The sequence below is a fragment of the Trematomus bernacchii genome, unplaced genomic scaffold (assembly GCF_902827165.1).
Source record: "Trematomus bernacchii unplaced genomic scaffold, fTreBer1.1, whole genome shotgun sequence".
Taxonomy (NCBI): domain Eukaryota; kingdom Metazoa; phylum Chordata; class Actinopteri; order Perciformes; family Nototheniidae; genus Trematomus; species Trematomus bernacchii.
In genome coordinates, this window is record NW_022987739.1 from 27,806,024 (window position 1) to 27,829,051 (window position 23,028).

Consider the following 23,028-nt stretch of genomic DNA (forward strand, 5'->3'; position numbering starts at 1 on the left):
CACTGGTTGTCTGGGGAAGTACAGGAGGCAATGTCAATGGAGATGGAGATGAGATGCGCATCAGGGTTGTAAATTATCATAAGGCCCATTTCTATGTGTGGTAAACTTTCATGCATATAATAACTGCATAACAATAAAAATTAGAAATGGTAAAATTGGTTTCAAGAGTCTTGTTCTAATTGTTGCTCAATCAGTTCTACTAGGTTAATTGTTTGAATAATTTTGTATCATTGTATTTGTGATTCGATAACAATGATAAAGTCTCTGTGAAAGCAGTTTCACCTTCTTTATAATATCTTCTGTAGAATGATCATCCAAAAATATGCTTTGGACAAGCATTCTAGGGAAAGCAGTAAACAGCGCTTTTGAAGGGTGCATATCTAAATAGCTTGAGTACTATTTTAACAATTATCCATCGGGCACATGGACTGCATAGGTTTAGGGGCCAGGGGGGTATTTGGAGTCTAATATGATATTTTTATCAATAAAAGACTGATGTGCATCTGTTTTCTTAAAACTTGTACTTCAAACAAGCCAAAAGATATTGGTCCTCGTCAATAAAGTACCTCTGCAACGCCGTCCGTGTGTCTTAAGTTATGGAGGGATTTCATGATACAGTTTTTCAGACACAGCCAGCAAATCAATACTGCGGATTCATGCGGTACTTGTACTTAGAATCAATGAGGATGGATAATTTATTTGATTGCTGCACACCCTTGCACAGTGAGAGGCTAAGGACAATAACACTTTCCCTGCACAAAGAAATTAGAAGTAAACTATAAGTAGTTAGCTGCTGATGGAGCAAGAGTTTGCAGAATCTTGACACTTGCATTACATGGTTAAGGGTTGTCAATGAAATAATACTGATTCTGGTTGTTCTGCAAAGCAGCTCGCCAGTCATCAAACGTATTAAGCCTGTACAGTCTATTTAAGCCAGAGTTCTTCACAAAGGAATTGATGCATTTTGTGAGATGTTTGAAGTTTCAATTACTTATGTGCACAGCCATCACTTATATCAATGACTTCTCAAAAGCTGATTCAAATATTCAGAAAGGACGACAAAAACTTATAAAAGAGAAATTGCTCAGATATAGTGAAACAAGCTTCAAGATAAAAACTGAAAAGCTGTTTCTTTTGACAGATAATCCACAAGCTAGCAACTTTGCAGCTAGTTGATCCTTTCTTTAAATCCTAAAGGAAAAATATTAAGTAATGCAACGAATCAAGTGAGTTAACACCATAAAAAAAACGTCCTCAAAGAACTAGAGGAAATGGAGGACCACTGCTTCCTCATATTGCCTGTGTCTTGGCCAAATAGCCACAATTGAACACAATGCAAAGACTAAAGCCTCTTTGCTACAGCCAACCAGCACATACCTTCTGCGCCTGGGAAATACCTTTAAGTTATAGCGGCAGTAGTCTTTGGATTTGAAATTAAAAAAAGGAAACTGGGAAACTATAGAAATACAAGCTGTGTTGTTAACTTCCTTCCTAATGGCTATGTTGTTGTCAAAATATCCAAGTATTGTACAAGTATTGTACCTGAATGATCATATTAGATGAAGATGTAAATCAAAAGAGCGTGAGTGTTTTTCTTGACTTTAGTGCCTTGCTTGTTTTCCTCATGTCCGTTTCTGTTCTTTTGCAGTGATTCACTTAAGCCAAACAGCCAATAAGAAAGATTTCTCTCACTGACTGAATCCTCTGCTAATTCAAAATTCAGAATTTCCAAAAACGGCAGCAACAAGAGCCAACTAGTGCCAACACACGCGACAGTCCGGCAGTGGCTCAGTCAGTGTCCGGCAGTGGCTCAGTCAGTAGGGGCTTGGACTGGGAGCCGTAGGGTCGCTGGTTCAAGTCCCCGACCAGACCTAAATATGGAGTGTGGACTTCTACTTGGAGAGGTCCCAGTTCACCTCCTGCCCTGCCGTGGTGCCCTTGAGCAAGGCACCGGACACCCCCCTTCCCCCCCACTCCCATTGCTCCCCGGGCGCTGTACAATAGCTGCCCACTGCTCCTAGTACTAGACTCCTTGTACTAGGATGGGTTAAAAGCAGAGGCCAAATTTCACTGTGTGTGCTGTGTGCTCTGCATGTGTGACCATTAAAGAGGGTTTCATCCCTCCCTATTCTATTCTACCTTGCAAGAACTGAGGCAACACACACTAACCAATGGATGGACATTGGTCACTGGCTTACAATCAGCTTGTGGTGTCAGGGACTTGAGGATAATTATTTTCATAGACTTATATAGAGTTGCTCTTTTTGCAAGCAGTGGAATGTCACCTGCCAGCCATTCATATAAGAAAACAAGCTTATGGCACCATAGCTTTGTCGAGAAGGGTATTAAGTAGGGATGTAACGATACCAAAAACTCACGGTACGATATTTATCGCGATATTGAAAAATAAAGAACAAAATAAATTGTGATTTTTTTTTCTTTTTACTTTTCTTTTTTACTTTTTTTTTTTTTTACTTGAATGTTTTTTTCTTTATTGAATAATAAATCTGATTTGTACAGCATTTTAGTAGTCAACAATATAATAATCAGACCCTGCAATAAAATAAATCAAGTTTCACTTTAGTTTTTCAAGTAACTCAACTCAAACTCACTAACTCAGCATCATCAGACAGGTTTTTACAGTAGGAATATGAGCATGCCCACATTTCCAGGTAGAAGCTGGGATGTTTGGGCGTTTACAATATCCCCTGCTGTGGAAAAAACTCTCTTGCTTGGTACTGATGTTGCTGGGACAGAGAGATATGCTTTGTCCATGGGTGACAGCAGTGGGTAAAACTGTGCATTGTCTCTCCACCACTTCAAAAACAATACCGTTTTTGCCAAGAAGGTGAGGCTTATTGACAGGGCGAGATATACATATACTGTTGGTACTTGTCAATGTCTCTAGGTATGTAAATGTAGCCCTGTAAATACGATGTCCTTTTGTGTTATCTGTTGTTTTATGTTCATGTTGTAACCTACTTGCTGCCATGTTGGACAGGTCTATCTTGAAAAAGAGATCGATGATCTCAATGGGTGGACCACCTGGTTAAATAAAGGTTTAAAAAAAAAAATGTGTTTAAACATTTTTCTTTTTGTTATAATTTTTTTTTTTTCAATCGCGGTAGATTTTGTCAGTCTCACGACGGTATTGAGACATTTATTTACCGCGATATCGCGATATTCGATATATCGTTACATCCCTAGTATTAAGTGTAACTATAGGCTAAAAGAGGAGCCGATGCACACATAAAGTCTCAACCACACAATGCAACAACTTTCACTTCAACATAAATCCAGTTAAGTAAAAGCAAGATTTCCAGGATTTCAATATTAAACAGGTCACTCTAATATAAAGGGTATATTGGAAATGCATGCAGAACAATGAGTATATTGAGAGAGTCTAGAAGCACACTTTGGAGTCTGCCTTCACTTCAAAAGGGTTATAATGGGTGCCACAGAAATCCATTCGTTTGCTTTGGGATTAGTACAGATAAATATCTGAATCAATTTATTGAAAAAATATGGTATCTCAAATCGATGTCTTGGTTTCTTTGTTCAATATGTGATAACTCCTTGATGCCCGTAATCACAATCCAGCCATTCTCTTTCACCAAATCAATGGCAGTGTGTTTTGTCATTTATAAATTGATATTACCATACATATTTCAGATGACAATACAATGAGATATCCCACAATAAATGTTTGTTTAGCTTTGGACAAAATGTAAGTTAGCTGGCGCCTATTGATTCAGGGGATTTATAAAAATAATTAAATAAGAATAAATATTAAATATAATTAAGTTTTGGTTTTGACTTGACAATTACTAAAACAGTAGTAATGTTGTATAAATGTATATAGAATACTCGTATAAACAAACTACTGAAACATTCTTGAAAAACATATCTCTATTTGAGTTAAAGGAAAATTCTGTTTGACCGTTTGAGGTTATGACGGTGACCATTGGCATATTGGTGAGCAATTCAAAACTATATGCCTCTATAGGAGGTTGCTGGGTCAGGGATTTGAACAATAGAGGGGCACCCAGTCTTTGTCTCTGGCCAGGTATAAATGTGACTTGTTCAGACAGGCAGAGTATCAGTTCAGAAACATTTCTCTCAGAGATCAGAAAAACCACCTGAATCAACATGGGCAAGGTAGATTAAAAATAAGCAAATTATTAAATAAAATAAATGTCAATTTGCCTACAAATATTTAATTTTGACTTTTGAATTTCTTTCAGATCACCTTCTACGAGGAGAAGAACTTCCAGGGTCGTTCCTATGAGTGCATGAGCGACTGCTCTGACATGTCCTCCTACCTTAGCAGGAGCCAGTCCTGCAGGGTGGAGAGCGGCTGCTTCATGGTCTACGACCGCAACAGCTACATGGGAAACCAGTTCTTCATGAGGAGGGGCGAGTACTCTGACTTCATGAACATGATGGGAATGAGCAATGGTATCAGGTCTTGCCGTATGATCCCCATGGTAGGTGATCTTTGACCGATAGCTTTCAACACTGTCAGATTCTATCAATCCACTGTCTGATGTTTATTTTTTCTTCCGGCAAACACAGCACAGAGGCCAGTTCAGGATGAAGATCTATGAGAGGGAGAACTTTGGTGGTCAGAGTCACGAGATGATGGAGGACTGCGACAACATCATGGACCGTTACCGCATGTCCGACTGCCAGTCCTGCAACGTGATGGACGGTCACTGGCTGATGTACGAGCAGCCCCAGTTCAGAGGCAAGATGATGTACATGAGGCCCGGAGAGTACAAGAGCTTCAGGGACATGGGCATGAGCGGCATGAAGTTCATGAGCATGAGGCGCATTATGGATATGTGCTAATTGTACATTTTGACAACAATAAATAATGTAACTTTCTAAATTGTGGTGTCACGGTATTTATTTAAGAAAGTAAACCCTCTCGAGAAATGCAGATTATCACTGATCGAAAAATATTTCATATATATATTAAAATAATAATGTTCATTTTCTTCTTCCTTTCTGCAAATATTTGGTCCTTCCTACATGTGACTACAAGGCAATTCATATCAAACTTCAAAAGTACAGCGAGACATCTTCTGGTCACATGTAAAGAGCCAAAAGATAGACATAATTCCCAAAATACGTAAAGCTTATTTATAACATTTTAAATAAATTGTACACATAGGTTCACAATAAAGAAACTATGTACCTCTCAATGTCTTGAAAAAGACCCAAGGAAGTATGCTTGGCTTTGAACCAATTTTTCATAGTAGCTAAGCCGTGGAACTACATCCATCACTTGAATACTGTACATTGTTCCTTAAATAGCACATATAAGAGTTGGTCCTAAAAGTTGTAAAATGTACTACATGTAAAAGCCTACTCCAGCGTGATTTGCATAGGCATAATGAACTACCATTCTCAGGTTGGGTGCGTGGTCTATGAGCCCATCAATTCGAAATATCCAGGTTATACTGTATCACACTCAACAGACAAGAAGAACAACTGTAAGTAAAATCGGATTACATTAAACATTTGAGGTTCTCTGGACAATAGTGATGCTAGCTTCAGATTGTTGCATAATTATTCCATGTTTAAAGTGCAGACTGAAGGGAACTGGATTTCCCAAGCTCAGTAATACAGCCGTTACCAGCAATGTACAGTAATGCAATCATTTGACTGTGTTCAATAAGGAAACATATTAAAAGATAGTAACGCATAAATGTAAGGGCAGAGAAAGCAGTAAGGGCCTTGTAAATAAATATAACCCAGTCTTTGTTATGCATTAAAGAGAGGGGGGGGGGGGGGGGGGCAGCCTTTCATACAGCTTATAAATGGGGCGAAGCCTGCGAGCTAGTTCAGGCAGTCAACTCGAGCACCAATGATACATTAACACGTGACGCGTCTCTCTTACAACCAACCAAACACAATCTCCCTAACTTGCCGCTCTATTTAAGCTGCCAGATCTGCCTGCCTCTGCCTTGCTAATGCTGCGGCCCATTGCTGTTGCGTTCACGTGATGCTTGCCTGCCCCACCACCACCCCAGCTTCCACCCCAGCTTCCACCTGTAGGCTCGGGGGATAGTTACAGTATCTAATCATCACTCAATGTTCTATGTAAATCTGTGGAGTGATGAGGCCCGAGCCGAGACGCCAAACTCAACTATATGCTGCTCTAATAAACATATTAAGGACACGCGAGTTGTCTGACTGAAAGATGAATATAATAATTACCACCATAGAGGAGAGGAGTGATTAACAGCCAACTTCTTTAGAGTTGCAGTTAAAGAATGCATGTATGAAATGTCACCTTAATTCAAGACAGAAATCTTTAATTGTAAAATAGTGTTTTCTAGACATCATGTGACACATAAAATAGAGGTAAAGTGTAATGAATTAGTCATGCAAAACAATGATTTGTGGAAAAATAAGCAACAGTAACTAACTCCAATCTTGCCAACCAATTGGGGCTACTTTTCATAGATATTGCATTTTACTCACTTATCTTTAGGTGACCACCCCGGGATTCAAACACCCTCCAACTAAAAAAAGATGGGTGATTCCCGATTGTCCCAGTTCAACTAAGAAGACACATTAAGGCAATGTTGGAGTTACTGGAATACGAAGGTGTAGTTTAGGGTGATTTGGAATTAAGGTCAAATGGTACCGATAAACAATCTTTATCTTTTTACACTAATTGAGCCTTAGAGTAGATTTAGCATTGACCTTTTAACTCATCCCTAACTACTTATTAATGCATTGCATAATCGTATGGCACAATTGAGACAGAAAGGGATGCAAGAAGACAGATAAAGGAATAGAAAGGGGATAGAACAAACCTGGTTTCTTTTAGAAAACTAGAGAAGTTATTGTCAAGCAATTTGCCAAATCCAATGCAATAAATGGCCTTACCACTGAAAAGGCAGGTCACTACTGCATTATCCCTGTTTTTGTGTGAAAGGCGTTTGCTTCTTATTGCAAAATGATCACAGAGTCGTGGATTAAGCACATCATCATTTTTTATTTACAAGAGTTATGGCTGAAGTAGGATAACCCTGCTTGGAAATCATTGCAAAAAAGAGGGGGAAAAAAATATATGCTGACAGCACTTCTCAATGAAGCTGTTGAATATGGGTCTAATATCATACAATGGATGGATCAACTTTGTTGAGGTGTTTTTTGGACTGGTGAAGGAAATTCCAAGCCCACTTGCCGAAGACCCTCGTCCACAGGAGTTACTCAAAACAAAAAAATCATGTCTGTGCTTTCGCAACACACATGCGACAGCCAGTGGACAGGGCCTTCTTCAAAAACGTTTTGCACCTATGGAACCAATGGAAGGTATGGGTCTACACCAGAGGGATAGTTCCAAGGAAGCTTCAGAGACATCTCTTTCTGTCTTCAAGTTACTGAGAAGAAGCACCTGAGACCCCTCAGAGCCCTTACCCAAGACTGATGTTTGAATCTATACTGTTGCCATTTGCTTAATATCCTCCTCTCTCTCTCTTTACTTTCCTGTCTATCTTCAACAAATATATCATTCAAGCACTAAAATCCCCCCAAAAATATTTTGTCAAATACCTACAGTACAAGACAATGACTTTTATAAGTATTTTGACCCAACCAATCAAATGAATAAATAATCCCTGATAGTGTCTTTCTCCCTTTATGTAGTTTAGGCATCAAATTATCTAATTCCATGTAGTATCACAGAGTTTTTGCACTAAATTAATTGAATAAATAGAACTGAAATATGTATTTTTGTCTTGAGCATTTGTCTAAATGTATACAAATGTCTTCAAAATCCAGCAAAACATATAGTTTTGTTATCTTTGGAATATAAAATATCTCCACCAGAAATTAATGTAGTAGTGCCCAAAACTACACACATGTGAAAAGCAATATCCGTTTTGTGATACACTTTCAGACGGGCATGCCTGTCTATTGTGGTCAAATACAAAATAAATCTCATGTTAATAACTGTCCACTTACCAATGGAGGCCACACATTGTGTTTTGAAATGTGTAAGATAGACTATTGTTTGTTTTTGTTTTGTTACAATAAAGCTCATTGTATTGAATTGCCGATGGAAAAATCCATTCTAAAGTCTTCTAGGGGGTCCAGTCACATGGAAATGTGACAAATGCCTCTGAGCACTCTATAGGCCTCTATACCATGTTGCTTGGTCAGGGATTTAGACAATGGGGGCAACACATTCTGTGGGTTTGGTTAGGTATAAAAGTATCAGTTAAAACAGGACCGACATCAGTGTTACAGCAACATAGTTCTCTGAACTACAAAGACTACAACCATGACCATGGGAAAGGTAAGCATATTCTCTTCACCAAGATTTTCGATTATCAATCATTCAAATACTGTTTCAAAACTTAATCCCTAACACATATTTGTGTAACCTTTTTCAGATCATTTTCTACGAGGAGAGGAACTTCCAGGGTCGTTCCCATGAGTGCCAGAGCGACTGCTCTGACATGTCCTCCTACCTGAGCAGGTGTCACTCCTGCAGGGTGGAGAGCGGCAGCTTCATGGTCTACGACCGTCCCAACTACATGGGAAACCAGTACTTCATGAAGAGGGGCGAGTACTCCGACTACATGAGCATGATGGGAATGAGGGACTGCATCAAGTCTTGCCGTATGATCCCCATGGTGGGTATATAGAAGCATATATTATAAAATGATTCTACTATGAGGGAGAATCCTCATAAATCTTGAAACTTAAACGATGTTTCATTCTCTCAAAACAGCACAGAGGCCAGTTCAGGATGAAGATCTATGAGAAGGAGAACTTCGGTGGTCAGAGTCACGAGATGATGGACGACTGCGACAACATCCAGGAGCGTTACCGCATGTCCGACTGCCAGTCCTGCAACGTGATGGACGGTCACTGGCTGATGTACGAGCAGGCCCAGTTCAGAGGCAAGATGATGTACATGAGGCCCGGAGAGTACAAGAGCTTCAGGGACATGGGCATGAGCGGCCAGAGGTTCATGAGCATGAGGCGCATCACTGATATGTAAAAGAGTAGTGTACATGATGTTTAAATATGCCAAAATAAAAAAACTTTTTTGACAAAATGTTTCTACTGATGGAGTCATTTATAATAAATCAAATACATAGTTCGGCAGCCATTACTGTATCACGTGACTAAGGCATCTTAGTGATTTTTAGCGTACACCATCAACTGCTTTTTTTAATCTTTAATATCAAATACAAATCTGATATCTGAAACCCTACACAAAAGACTAAAGTGCTTAGTACTTTAAATAGGATTAAAGATCCCATGTCATGGCCATTTCTACTGATCATAATTCCATTGTTGAGGTGTACTAAAATAGATTTATACTGTGCAATCTTCCAAACTCACATTGGTTTCTCATAAAGCATCTCTGTAAGTATGTGTATTCACTCTCTGTCCTAAACGGCTTGTTGGAGCTCCTGCCCCCCCCCCGCTCCCTGTGAGCCCAGTGTGCTCTGATTGGTCTCTGACTGGAGGCTCTGCTGATCAGACAGGCTTCCGTGTCCACGATACACAGAGAACAAGCTAAACTCATCCTGAGCACACACAAACACTCACAGCCAAAGTAAAAACAATAAGTGTGGCTTGATATTGAGTAAGAAAAAGGTTTATAACGCTGTGAGCATGGGTCTGCGGAGAGCATTTCTCCGCGATCCCAACGTAGTAGTCCGAAAAACGTTTACCCATTTAAACAGTCGTGGTAGATACCTTGTTTGTTTTAAACATCATAAATACACAAACAACAATGAATACTTACAGGTTGTGTACCCGAATCTCCCGCTGGTCCAAACAAAGTAGGAACAGCATCGTTCTTCAGTGCCCTACGCTGTACATATCCGGCATGAATCACTGAAAGGTTTGGGAAGCTTTGTTTTGTGAAAGGCTGGCAGAGGGTGCGGCCATAGCTCTGGGCGTGGCTACTGGGTATCCCTACGTAGCGATACCCAGGAAGAAAATGAGAAATCTCCAACGAGGCGTTTTGGGGAGGTATTTCCTGTGTTAGAGTTTTACTCGCTACAGGGTGTACTTTGAGTGTTTTTGACTCTGCAGACCGTTTACATGCATAAAAACCTTCATAACAAACAAGGGGACGGGTAATAACCGGAAAAGCATGACATGGGCCCTTTAAAGCTCTGCCAACTGCAAATATCAGAGTACAAGTTTAACAATAGTAAGAAATTCAATTTTAATTTGCAAAAATAAAATGCTTGTTCATGGTTTGTAGACCCGATACTATTTATTGTGATTACACTATATACACATTTATTTTAAGTAAGATTACATTTGATGATGATGATGATGATGATGATGATGATGAAGAATGTGTTTTAAAGGGATTTGCATGTTTGAATTACTTTAGGGCAGGGGTCTCCAACCTTTTTTAGGATGAGAGCTACTTTAAAAAAATAAAACAAGTCGTGATCTACATTTACTCCTCTTTTTTCTTTTTTTGCAGTGAATATATTTAGCACATTTTAACATTATGATATGCTGACCTTTAACCTTTGTGTGCTGTTTGGGTCTGTGGGACCCGTTTTCAGTGTTTACTAAAAGAAAATGTATGCAATTTAATTATTTTAACCTGCTTTATTTGGGGGTGGACCTCACATCCTCTAGGGGGGTCCGGGGAAATGCACCTCCGGGAAGATTTTTTTTTTTTAAATGTTGAAGTTAAATGCATCAATCTGGTGCACTTTGAGCACAAAATGAATTTATGGATACAGCTCTCAACACTCATATGAAAGGGAGCTGTATAATTTTCATTAATCCAAACATCTTTAGAATATGATCACAACAAATCATTTAAACTTGTTTATTCATTGCTTTTCTTCCCGACTGCAACGCTGGTCCCGCAAATCAAGCAACAACGTGATTGGTCGATATTCATTGTGGGGGGTGGGGGGAGGAGGGTTGTTGGATATAGTTGTAGTAAGTAGATAGAGTTCACTATGATGGAGGTTTCGTTTATGCATGGGGTATATTCTTTTAATTACATTTCCTTTTTTATTGTGTGTATTTTTTACATTTTGAATTTGATTGGCGAGCTACTTATTGAGGGCTGACATTGACATGTTGGAGACCCCTGCTTTAGGGTATATTTGCACCATAACAAGTGTTTAACTTGAAAAATTATCCCAACCCTCTATAACAACAGAACGTGTATCACTATAACCAGAGACTTAAAACATTTTGTCAGTATGGTTTTAACCTAAGTCATATTAAGGCCCCTAATATAAAGCACTAGCTTTTTATATTTTCATGAAATATACACATTATTACTGTTTTAGGGAAGATTCAGGAGGAAAATTGATGTTGGAATATATGAAATATACAATATGTATGAAATGTGCAATGGACATTGATGTTTCAATAGAAATTAACCCTTTTAATTTATGAAATCTTAAATCACCTTAAGGGAAATCTTTACAAAATTATGTTGTAATTTTGCTTTTAAAAAACGTTCTCTACTCTATGCGTTATTTTAAAGCGGTATTAACAGCATCATTCATTTAGCTCACGTTTAACATAAACACTTGTGTCTTTTCTGCATCTGGGTTTTTCAGTAATAGCTACTGTTAATGTTATTTTGTATTTTCATTACATTTTTAAAGTCATGTGTTCAGTATGGATTATCAAACTGCTCAAAATCCACTTGCTTTTGATGTCTATTGGTGCCTATGTTTTCTTAAGTCGGACGCTAGTTGGCAGAATAGCGTGGTGTCTGTCTTACTGTGCCACAATTTATAGCTAACAGTCAATTTCGATTTGATTTCCAGTTTAATTCCACAGATATATCAACGCATAAAAAAATACAATTAACATATAAACAAACTCAACTCTCAATAATTTGGCATTTTGAGAAACATCCATATAATATATATGTATATGTTTTTATTTCAAAAATGTGATATTTCAAAATGTCAAACAATTGCTTTATTAATTGTTAGCTTAATTTACAAACAAATTCAAGTGGAAAACTTTTCTAATCAGTTGTACAATTTTCTTGCTAGATTTTGTTTATTCAAATTATGTGTTTAGCGAAAACAGGTACAAGGCCATAAACACAGTGAAATAATCATATGACATATGTTTTTATATATATACACTGTATGTATAACATGTATAGTGTATGTATTTTTGCATTTTTTGTATTCTAAATGTTTTTCATTTCATAATGTGTATTCTATGACTCAGAGTTAAATAAAATGTTTAACTTTTTGCCACATGAATCTTTGTCATATAATTTATTCATTTATCAAACTGTTATCAAACTGCAAAAGGCCAAAGGTTGTAGTGTTTTATTTTCGTGCTAAATGTTTAATTGAAGATCATATTAATGCTGTGTTTTGTGAGGGTAACCCAGATTCATATATTTTTTTAAAGAAATTAACTACAAGCATTTCCAATATTAAAATCAATCAAACACTTCTGAAAATGGCTGTTATACAGGGCCAAGTGAAGAATATTCTCAATATAACAAAAGAAAATGTATGTACCATCCAGTGCATACATACAGTTTTTAACATACATATGGGCGAACCTATCCACTAGGATTGTTGGGAATTATTTCTGTATTGAGAGAAAAGATCTTTCTAAATGAGGTACCCTGTCCCAGAACATTTTTACATAACCCTGTATACTGTACGGTATTATGTTGGCTTCAATAGTAAATTGCTGAATAAGGGGGTTCTCTGAGGGGGAGGGGTCACTGATTCTTTACATTGGGCAGGTATAAAATGAATGGGCTAAACCAGGTAGGATATCAGATCAGGAGCAACAGCACATCTACAGCCAACATGAGCAACACCAGCATGAACATGAGGGGCAAGGTACTTTCAGAAAATCTTTTTAAAATACAGAAATTACTTTTTTCAATATAAATAATCACCTTGATGAATATTTTCCTAACCATTACAATTCCCTTCTTTCAGATCACCTTCTACGAGGAGAAGAACTTCCAGGGTCGTTCTTATGAGTGCATGAATGACTGCCCTGACATGACCTCCTACCTGAGCAGGTGTCACTCCTGCAGGGTGGAGAGCGGCTGCTTCATGGTGTATGATCGCAACAACTACATGGGAAACCAGTACTTCATGAGGAGGGGCGAGTACTCCGACTACATGAGCATGATGGGAATGAGGGAGAACATCAAGTCTTGCCGTATGATCCCCATGGTGAGTATTAAGAAGCATATGTCATACTGTGATACTTCTACATGTGACAACCCTCACAAAACCTGGCATTGAGATATTAACCTGTTTTAATCCTCTCCAACAACAGCACAGAGGCCAGTTCAGGATGAAGATTTACGAGAAGGAGAACTTCGGTGGTCAGAGTAACGAGCTGATGGACGACTGCGACAACATCCAGGAGCGTTACCGCATGTCCGACTGCCAGTCCTGCAACGTGATGGACGGTCACTGGCTGATGTACGATCAGGCCCACTTCAGAGGCAAGATGATGTACATGAGGCCCGGAGAGTACAGGAACTTCAGGGAGATGGGCATGAGCGGCCAGAGGTTCATGAGCATGAGGCGCATCACCGATTCCTGCAACTAAATGTTCACTGAATGTATTGAATCTTATTGAATAAATAATTTCTGCAAAATGTAAGTTTTCTCAAGCTTGTTGTCCAACTTTTACAATTACATATTTTTAAATATTACACCAAAATATATGAGTCATGAAAAAACATATATTTTTTAAAACAACTAAACACATTTTCATAATTAAGAGTTTGAAATCTGATGACAAAATGTGTTGTTAAATGTTACGGTTTAACCAAACATTCAGAGGCTTACAATTGATCTTGATAGAAGGATTACTATTCTGGGTATATTAAATAAAAAATCATAAATATTGGAAGTAAAACTAAATTACACTAATACATATTCAAAGCAAGGTTAAATCTATATTTAAGCAATAGCTCACGACAGGCCGTGGTATATGCTCATTATATCACAGCTAAGGGCCGTGGTTCGGCCCGACGTGAAGTGTGGCAATATGAAAGAAATATACACAATCTAATTTAAATAGTTTTTATTAGTAAATAATGATGTTCAAAATAAAATAGTCCCTCCGTTGCCTTCTGCACGAAACATAGTGCGAGGTGGTTGCTATGCAACAACACTAACAGCTAGCGAATATATTAGACAGAGAGGGTTGATCCATTATTTGGCTATTTATTAACATTAATGTGTATGTTGCCGTTTATTGTGCACCCACTGAAAGACTATCCAGCATCAGTAGAATGGCTTACGTGGTTACTTTTATAGGTTGAGGTTGTACTAGACTGTTGCTTGGGGTGGCGAGAATATTGCTCCACTTTCTCCGGTCCCCGAGATTCGGCTTCCAGTAGCTCTGGAGAGAGCTTTCGCACCTGTGGCCACTAACGGTCATAATTTCTCTGCTTTGTTTCAAGACCCGCATCAGAAAGCTTTTGAATGGTGGTACTTTTCCAGTTGGTCTACCTGCGTTTTTGCGGACCTTTTTGATTACAGATTTGAAAACATTGTTGCTTGCTTTAAAAGTAGCACAATTCATTATGTCAAACCTTGGAAAGTATCTAGATATCCCTGCCCTAATGCCAAAGTAACTGGCAACTGAATATGTTTTGCCGTTTGATGTCTATGTCTGGACCGTTGCGTAAAAAGGAGGGTTTCTGCCCTGTTACTTCTCCGCTGTTTTCTTGTCCCAGTTTGAAAAGCAAACTGCATGCAGTTTGCTTTTCAGCCCAACTGTATACAGTTAAATCGACCGGACTTCTTTCTGCAGATGTGAGCGTCCTTTAACAACGGTCAATAAGTCCTTGCTGCACATTATCCCTTACATGTTTCCATCTTAAGCTTTGTTAGTTAGTTAGTTTCGTAACGGACGTAATGTAACAGTTGTAATGGTTGTAGCTTTTCTCAGACGCGGAGGGATACTGACTTGTTGTGAAAAGTAACAACAATTCTACCTGTGATATACGCTCATTATATCACGGCTAAGAACCAATCAGATTGCTTGATTTGACTTGTCCGTTTTATAATTAGTGTAACATAATCCACTGTGTACAAATTAGCACAAAATACTTTAAAAATATCTAGCGTAAGGTGCAAATGCAGTCAGCCTGACTAACAGCTAACACTGAACATTTCCACTGAAGGTAGCAAATGTAAGCTAATATTTTAGTTTTTGCCAGTAACTATGATTTCCTACCCTAGTTATTACCTAAATGATTAATTGATCTCATTAGTTTGTTAAATTATGGATAAATAGAAGACTAATTAAGCAGCTATTGAATAGTATGTTGAATTTCGACTGAGGCTCATGAGGGTATCAAAGTTTGGAGGCAGTTGTCATACTCAACTGATTGAATGAACCTCTCATTAAGAATCATTGCAATTGAGGGCCAAAACATAAACCTATACAATTGTTTATTTATTAAGGATACTCTTGTTTTTATGTTAAAAGGTAAATTGTCGATATTATTTAAAATAAATGTCTGAAATTAACAGCTTTGCTTATTTAACTTGGGAATTCTATAGGGTGTGGGGGGAGCATACCCACAATTACAGATCGACATTTACTGAAGTCAAAGTTTGGTGACATGTTATTGTTCTGACTGCCCATTATCCCAAAACATCAAGAGTTTGAAAAAAAGGCCCCTTTGGACCAAAAGCCCAAACAATATGCCCGACAGCCCATTATCTCAAATACAAATGTTCATTGTTTTGAAGGCCCATTATTTGCAACATAGACACTCTCTCAGCAACAAACAGAAGCACATGGGTAATTATTTTAGGTCAATCTTTATAACTGTTTCCCATTAGTCTATGAATAAAAATGATGGCTTGTATATTAGTTCTGTTTTGTTTTCAGTTTTCTTATCTATAACAACTTATTCTTACTTTCAGACTACACAACATTTGTATCTGGTAAAATTGTCACTGTGTCAGATTATGCAATTGTAGGGTGATCCAATTCTTGCTGTGACTCTTCTGAGAGACCTAATAGACTACGAGTTGGCCCCCAACTAATCACAGCTTAGTGTGTTTCACTACCTACGTGATGTCATTAGGAATAAGGGACTAGAGACCAACTTTTGAGAAGAATAATGTAAATATGAATGAATCAGTTTGTACAAAGAAGTGTGTATCCTGTTGGCAACACCCACATCATTATTTTTCCTCTGTGTTCTTTTCTCCTATTGGTCAACATAAAGTAACACATGGCATAACATACTTGGGGGAAAAGGCAAAGACAATACTAGTATTGTTCTCAGAATGTTGTGAAGCGTCAGATGTTGCTTCAGTTGTTGTACCAGGTCCCTGAAAAATGAACAAAATCTCTCCATTCTGTGGGCTTCTATGGTAAGTTGCTGAGTAGGGTGTTCTCTGAGGGGGAGGAGTCACTAATTATTTACGTTGAACAGGTATAAAAGACCAGTTAGGATATCAGTTCACCAGCAACAGCACATCTACAGCCAACATGAGCAACACCGGCATGAACATGAGGGGCAAGGTACTTTTAGAAGTCTTTTTGTAATAATCAGAAATTACTGTTTGCAATATCACCATTTATACTTTGATAATTTATTCTAACCATTAAAATTCCCTTCTGTCAGATCACCTTCTACGAGGAGAAGAACTTCCAGGGTCGTTCTTATGAGTGCATGAATGACTGCTCTGACATGACCTCCAACCTGAGCAGGTGCCAGTCCTGCAGGGTGGAGAGCGGCTGCTTCATGGTCTACGATCGTTCCAACTACATGGGAAACCAGTGCTTCATGAAGAGGGGCGAGTACTCCGACTACATGAGCATGATGGGAATGAGGGACTGCATCAAGTCTTGCCGTATGATCCCCATGGTGGGTATAAAGTAGCAAGTTCCATTATACGATTCTACTATGGGTGACCACCCCACAACTCTTTACATTAAATCATTAATTTATAATTCTTCTCCCCAAAGCAGCACAGAGGCCAGTACAGGATGAAGATCTACGAGAAGGAGAACTTTGGTGGTCAGAGTCACGAGATGATGGAGGACTGTGACAACGTCATGGACCGTTACCGCATGAACGAGTGCCAGTCCTGTAACGTGATGGACGGTCACTGGCTGATGTACGAGCAGCCCCAGTTCAGAGGCAAGATGATGTACATGAGGCCCGGAGAGTACAGGAACTTCATGGACATGGGCATGAGCGGCCAGAGGTTCATGAGCATGAGGCGCATCACCGATTCCTGCAACTAAATGTTAACTAAATGTTCATTGAATGTATTGAATGCTATTGAATAAATAATTTCTGCAAAATGTAAGTTTTCTCAAGCTTGTTGTCCAACTTTTACAATTACATATTTTTAAATATTACACCAAAATATATGAGTCATGAAAATACATATATTTTTTAAAACAACTAAACACATTTTCATAATTAAGAGTTTGAAATCTGATGACAAAATGTGTTGTGAAATGTTACGGTTTAACCAGTGGCGTAACAAGGTTGTGATTGGCCCCGGTGCAAATATTGTTTTGGGCCCCCCCCCCATCGCCCCAAACATAAGCGCACGCTGATGCGCACACACACGCACGGACATACACAACCACTCAGAAGCACCACATGTATAGGCTATCAACAACAGCCTGCCCTGGCCTCAGACCACCACAGCCTGACAACGGCACAGCGAACTAAGAAGAGGCTTAAACCTCTTTCCTTGATGTTTGTCTCTGGGGAATGGGCCGGTAGGCCTACATAGACCGGTTGCTATAATATAGCTTTTGATCTTGGCGTCGGGGGTCTCAATAGCGCCATAGAGTCCCCTATCGGTTGGGGCCCTTGGGGGAACTGTTGGACCACCGCCGGGCACAGCCAAACCCAGCCTCTCCTCCTGGCTGGCTGGAGAAGAAGGTTGCACAGCCACGGCCACGGATACAGCTTCACTTGTGGAGCTAGATGGCAATGATGGTGGTGAGGCAGGTGAGCTATCGATAGCCTCCGGCTCCGGCTGCCGCTGCACGTCAACATTGCTAACGTTAGCGCTCGATTTCGAGGATGATGTATGACAAAAAGAACGGTCTAATTTTGTCAGTTTAGCTGTTACATCTCCTTGTTCTATCTTGTCCTTTCTCTTTTGAGCGCTGCTCTTGTGCTTTGGTTTGCTGTACATTATAAATGCAAGCTATTACATGTTGTATAATGCTGCGGAACTTGCTGCTGCTAGCTACAGTACAGTACAGGTTGATTAAACGGTTCGCTCGTCACGCAAGGTATCACATGAGATGAAAGGGAGCAAGGTCATTGGACAGACAAATTACAAATTAATTTAGGTTGCTTGGTTACTTTGAAGACTGCATGAACCGGTCAATGCCATTGGGGCCCCAATAAAAAATATTTAAATAATATATATTTAACTTTTTTTTTTTTTGCATGGGCCCCTGGCCGGCTCTGGGCCCCGGGGCGTTGCACCGGCTGCACCGTCGATAGTTACGCCACTGGGTTTTACCAAACATTCAGAGGCTTACAATTTATCTTGATAGAAGGATTACTATTCTGGGTATATTAAATGAAGAAATCATAAATATTGGAAGCTAAAAATAAAAATAAAAAAGTAAAACTAAATTACACTACTACATGTTCAAAGCAAGGTTAAATATACAGTGTTTCGTGTACAGTGTTTAGTGTTACATAATCCACTGTGTACAAATTAGCACAAAATACTTTAAAAATATCTAGCGTAAGGTGCAAATGCAGTCAGCCTGACTAACAGCTAACACTGAACATTTCCACTGAAGGTAGCAAATGTAAGCTAATATTTAATTTTTTGCCAGTAACTATGATTGCATACCAAGTTATTACCTAAATGATTAATTGATCCCATTAGTTTGTTAAATTATGGATAAATAGAAGACTAATTAAGCAGCTATTGTTCAGTATGTTGAATCTCGACTGAGGCTCATGAGGGTATCAAAGTTTGGAGGCAGTTGTCATCCTCAACTGATTGAATGAACCTCTCATTAAGAATCATTGCAATTGAGGGCCAAAACATAAACCTATACAATTGTTTATTTATTAAGGATACTCTTGTTTTTATGTTAAAAGGTAAATTGTCAATATTATTTAAAATAAATGTCTGAAATTAACAGCTTTGCTTATTTAACTTGGGAATGCTATAGGGTGTGGGGGGAGCATGAGTTAGTAGCTGTCTTTTATTGGTGTTTTATCGTATGTTTTATCCTATGTATTACCTGCTGCTGTTTTATGCCTTTTATTCTGCATTTTATAGTTGTACTTTGAATTGTGTCCTGTGTACTGTACTGTAAAGCACTTTGTACATCCGTGTTGAGAAGGGTGCTATATAAATAAAGTTTTACTTACTTACTTACATACCCACAATGACGGATCGACATTTAATGAAGTCAAAGTTTGGTGACATGTTATTATTCTGACTGCCCATTATCCCAAAACATCAAGAGTTTGAAAAAAGGCCCCTTTGGACCAAAAGCCAAAACAATATAACCGACAGCCCATTATCTCAAATACAAATGTTCATTGTTTTGAAGGCCCATTATTTGCAACATAGACACTCTCTCAGCAACAAACAGTAGCACATGGGTAATTATTTTAGGTCAATCTTTATAACTGTTTCCCATTAGTCTATGAATCAAAATGATGGCTTGTATATTAGTTCTGTTTTGTTTTCAGTTTTCTTATCTATAACAACTTATTCTTACTTTCAGACTACACAACATTTGTATCTGGTAAAATTGTCACTGTGTCAGATTATGCAATTGTAGGGTGATCCAATTCTTGCTGTGACTCTTCTGAGAGACCTACAAGTTGACCCCCAACTAATCACAGCTTAGTGTGTTTCACTACCTACGTGATGTCATTAGGAATAAGGGACTATAGACCAACTTTTGAGAAGAATAATGTAAATATGAATGGATCAGTTTGTACAAAGAAGTGTGTATCCTGTTGGCAACACCCACATCATTATTTTTCCTCTGTATTCTTTTCTCCTATTGGTCAACATAAAGTAACACATGGCATATCATACTTGGGGGAAAAGGCAAAGAAAATACTAGTATTGTTCTCAGAATGTTGTGAAGCGTCAGATGTTGCTTCAGTTGTTATCCACTAAAAAGTACCAGGTCCCTGAAAAATGAACAAAATCTCTGCATTCTGTTGGCTTCAATGGTAAGTTGCTGAGTAGGGTGTTCTCTGAGGGGGAGGAGTCACTAATTATTTACGTTGAACAGGTATAAAAGACAAGGGTTAACCAGTTAGGATACCAGTTCACCAGCAACAGCACATCTACAGCCAACATGAGCAACACCGGCATGAACATGAGGGGCAAGGTACTTTTAGAAGTCTTTTTTTAATAATCAGAAATTACTGTTTGCAATATCACCATTTATACTTTGATAATTTATTCTAACCATTAAAATTCCCTTCTGTCAGATCACCTTCTACGAGGAGAAGAACTTCCAGGGTCGTTCTTATGAGTGCATGAATGACTGCTCTGACATGACCTCCAACCTGAGCAGGTGCCAGTCCTGCAGGGTGGAGAGCGGCTGCTTCATGGTCTACGATCGTTCCAACTACATGGGAAACCAGTGCTTCATGAAGAGGGGCGAGTACTCCGACTACATGAGCATGATGGGAATGAGGGACTGCATCAAGTCTTGCCGTATGATCCCCATGGTGGGTATAAAGTAGCAAGTTCCATTATACGATTCTACTATGGGTGACCACCCCACAACTCTTTACATTAAATCATTAATTTATAATTCTCCTCCCCAAAGCAGCACAGAGGCCAGTACAGGATGAAGATCTACGAGAAGGAGAACTTTGGTGGTCAGAGTCACGAGATGATGGAGGACTGTGACAACGTCATGGACCGTTACCGCATGAACGAGTGCCAGTCCTGTAACGTGATGGACGGTCACTGGCTGATGTACGAGCAGCCCCAGTTCAGAGGCAAGATGATGTACATGAGGCCCGGAGAGTACAGGAACTTCATGGACATGGGCATGAGCGGCCAGAGGTTCATGAGCATGAGGCGCATCACCGATTCCTGCAACTAAATGTTAACTAAATGTTCATTGAATGTATTGAATGCTATTGAATAAATAATTTCTGCAAAATGTAAGTTTTCTCAAGCTTGTTGTCCAACTTTTACAATTACATATTTTTAAATATTACACCAAAAAATATGAGTCATGAAAATACATATATTTTTTAAAACAACTAAACACATTTTCATAATTAAGAGTTTGAAATCTGATGACAAAATGTGTTGTTAAATGTTACGGTTTAACCAGTGGCGTAACAAGGTTGTGATTGGCCCCGGTGCAAATATTGTTTTGGGCCCCCCCCCCCATCGCCCCAAACATAAGCCCACGCTGATGCGCTCACACACGCACGGACATACACAACCACTCAGAAGCACCACATGTATAGGCTATCAACAACAGCCTGCCCTGGCCTCAGACCACCACAGCCTGACAACGGCACAGCGAACTAAGAAGAGGCTTCAACCTCTTTCCTTGATGTTTGTCTCTGGGGAATGGGCCGGTAGGCCTACATAGACCGGTTGCTATAATATAGCTTTTGATCTTGGCGTTGGGGGTCTCAATAGCGCCATAGAGTCCCCTATCGGTTGGGGCCCTTGGGGGAACTGTTGGACCACTGCCGGGCACAGCCAAACCCAGCCTCTCCTCCTGGCTGGCTGGAGAAGAAGGTTGCACAGCCACGGCCACGGATACAGCTTCACTTGTGGAGCTAGATGGCAATGATGGTGGTGAGGCAGGTGAGCTATCGATAGCCTCCGGCTCCGGCTGCCGCTGCACATCAACATTGCTAACGTTAGTGCTCGATTTCGAGGACGATGTATGACAAAAAGAACGGTCTAATTTTGTCAGTTTAGCTGTTACATCTCCTTGTTCTCTCTTGTCCTTTCTCTTTTGAGCGCTGCTCTTGTGCTTTGGTTTGCTGTACATTATAAATGCAAGCTATTACATGTTGTATAATGCTGCGGAACTTGCTGCTGCTAGCTACAGTACAGTACAGGTTGATTAACGGTTCGCTCGTCACGCAAGGTATCACATTAGATGAAAGGGAGCAAGGTCATTGGACAGACAAATTACAAATTAATTTAGGTTGCTTGGTTACTTTGAAGACTGCATGAACCGGTCAATGCCATTGGGGCCCCAATAAAAAATATTTAAATAATATATATTTAACTTTTTTTTTTTTTGCATGGGCCCCTGGCCGGCTCTGGGCCCCGGGGCGTTGCACCGGCTGCACCGTCGATAGTTACGCCACTGGGTTTTACCAAACATTCAGAGGCTTACAATTTATCTTGATAGAAGGATTACTATTCTGGGTATATTAAATGAAGAAATCATAAATATTGGAAGCTAAAAATAAAAATAAAAAGTAAAACTAAATTACACTACTACATGTTCAAAGCAAGGTTAAATATACAGTGTTTCGTGTACAGTGTTTAGTGTTACATAATCCACTGTGTACAAATTAGCACAAAATACTTTAAAAATATCTAGCGTAAGGTGCAAATGCAGTCAGCCTGACTAACAGCTAACACTGAACATTTCCACTGAAGGTAGCAAATGTAAGCTAATATTTAATTTTTTGCCAGTAACTATGATTGCATACCAAGTTATTACCTAAATGATTAATTGATCCCCTTAGTTTGTTAAATTATGGATAAATAGAAGACTAATTAAGCAGCTATTGTTCAGTATGTTGAATCTCGACTGAGGCTCATGAGGGTATCAAAGTTGGGAGGCAGTTGTCATACTCAACTGATTGAATGAACCTCTCATTAAGAATCATTGCAATTGAGGGCCAAAACATAAACCTATACAATTGTTTATTTATTAAGGATACTCTTGTTTTTATGTTAAAAGGTAAATTGTCAATATTATTTAAAATAAATGTCTGAAATTAACAGCTTTGCTTATTTAACTTGGGAATGCTATAGGGTGTGGGGGGAG

The 23,028-nt window shown here is 39.0% G+C and overlaps 5 protein-coding genes across 5 annotated transcripts; all 5 read left to right on the plus strand.

Annotated features, from left to right (window-relative positions):
• Positions 1-4,140: 4,140 nt before the first annotated feature.
• On the plus strand, positions 4,141-4,864 carry LOC117495373 (gamma-crystallin M3-like). The gene is made up of 3 exons (XM_034146581.1): positions 4,141-4,158; positions 4,245-4,487; positions 4,576-4,864. Exons 1-3 carry the CDS (start codon positions 4,150-4,152, stop codon positions 4,849-4,851), a joined length of 528 nt encoding a protein of 175 aa, XP_034002472.1. The 5' UTR covers positions 4,141-4,149; the 3' UTR covers positions 4,852-4,864.
• A 3,435-nt stretch (positions 4,865-8,299) lies between these two features.
• On the plus strand, positions 8,300-9,053 carry LOC117495371 (gamma-crystallin M3-like). The gene is made up of 3 exons (XM_034146578.1): positions 8,300-8,317; positions 8,415-8,657; positions 8,756-9,053. The coding sequence occupies exons 1-3, from the start codon at positions 8,303-8,305 to the stop codon at positions 9,026-9,028; spliced, it is 531 nt and encodes a 176-aa protein (XP_034002469.1). The 5' UTR covers positions 8,300-8,302; the 3' UTR covers positions 9,029-9,053.
• Positions 9,054-12,815: 3,762 nt separating this feature from the next.
• On the plus strand, positions 12,816-13,623 carry LOC117495363 (gamma-crystallin M3-like). The gene is made up of 3 exons (XM_034146571.1): positions 12,816-12,857; positions 12,960-13,202; positions 13,309-13,623. Exons 1-3 carry the CDS (start codon positions 12,825-12,827, stop codon positions 13,585-13,587), a joined length of 555 nt encoding a protein of 184 aa, XP_034002462.1. The 5' UTR covers positions 12,816-12,824; the 3' UTR covers positions 13,588-13,623.
• A 2,868-nt stretch (positions 13,624-16,491) lies between these two features.
• LOC117495365 (gamma-crystallin M2-like) lies at positions 16,492-17,262 on the plus strand. Its single transcript, XM_034146573.1, has 3 exons — positions 16,492-16,533; positions 16,637-16,879; positions 16,984-17,262. The coding sequence occupies exons 1-3, from the start codon at positions 16,501-16,503 to the stop codon at positions 17,260-17,262; spliced, it is 555 nt and encodes a 184-aa protein (XP_034002464.1). The 5' UTR covers positions 16,492-16,500.
• A 3,063-nt stretch (positions 17,263-20,325) lies between these two features.
• On the plus strand, positions 20,326-21,096 carry LOC117495364 (gamma-crystallin M2-like). Its single transcript, XM_034146572.1, has 3 exons — positions 20,326-20,367; positions 20,471-20,713; positions 20,818-21,096. The coding sequence occupies exons 1-3, from the start codon at positions 20,335-20,337 to the stop codon at positions 21,094-21,096; spliced, it is 555 nt and encodes a 184-aa protein (XP_034002463.1). The 5' UTR covers positions 20,326-20,334.
• The last annotated feature ends 1,932 nt before the right edge of the window (positions 21,097-23,028 follow it).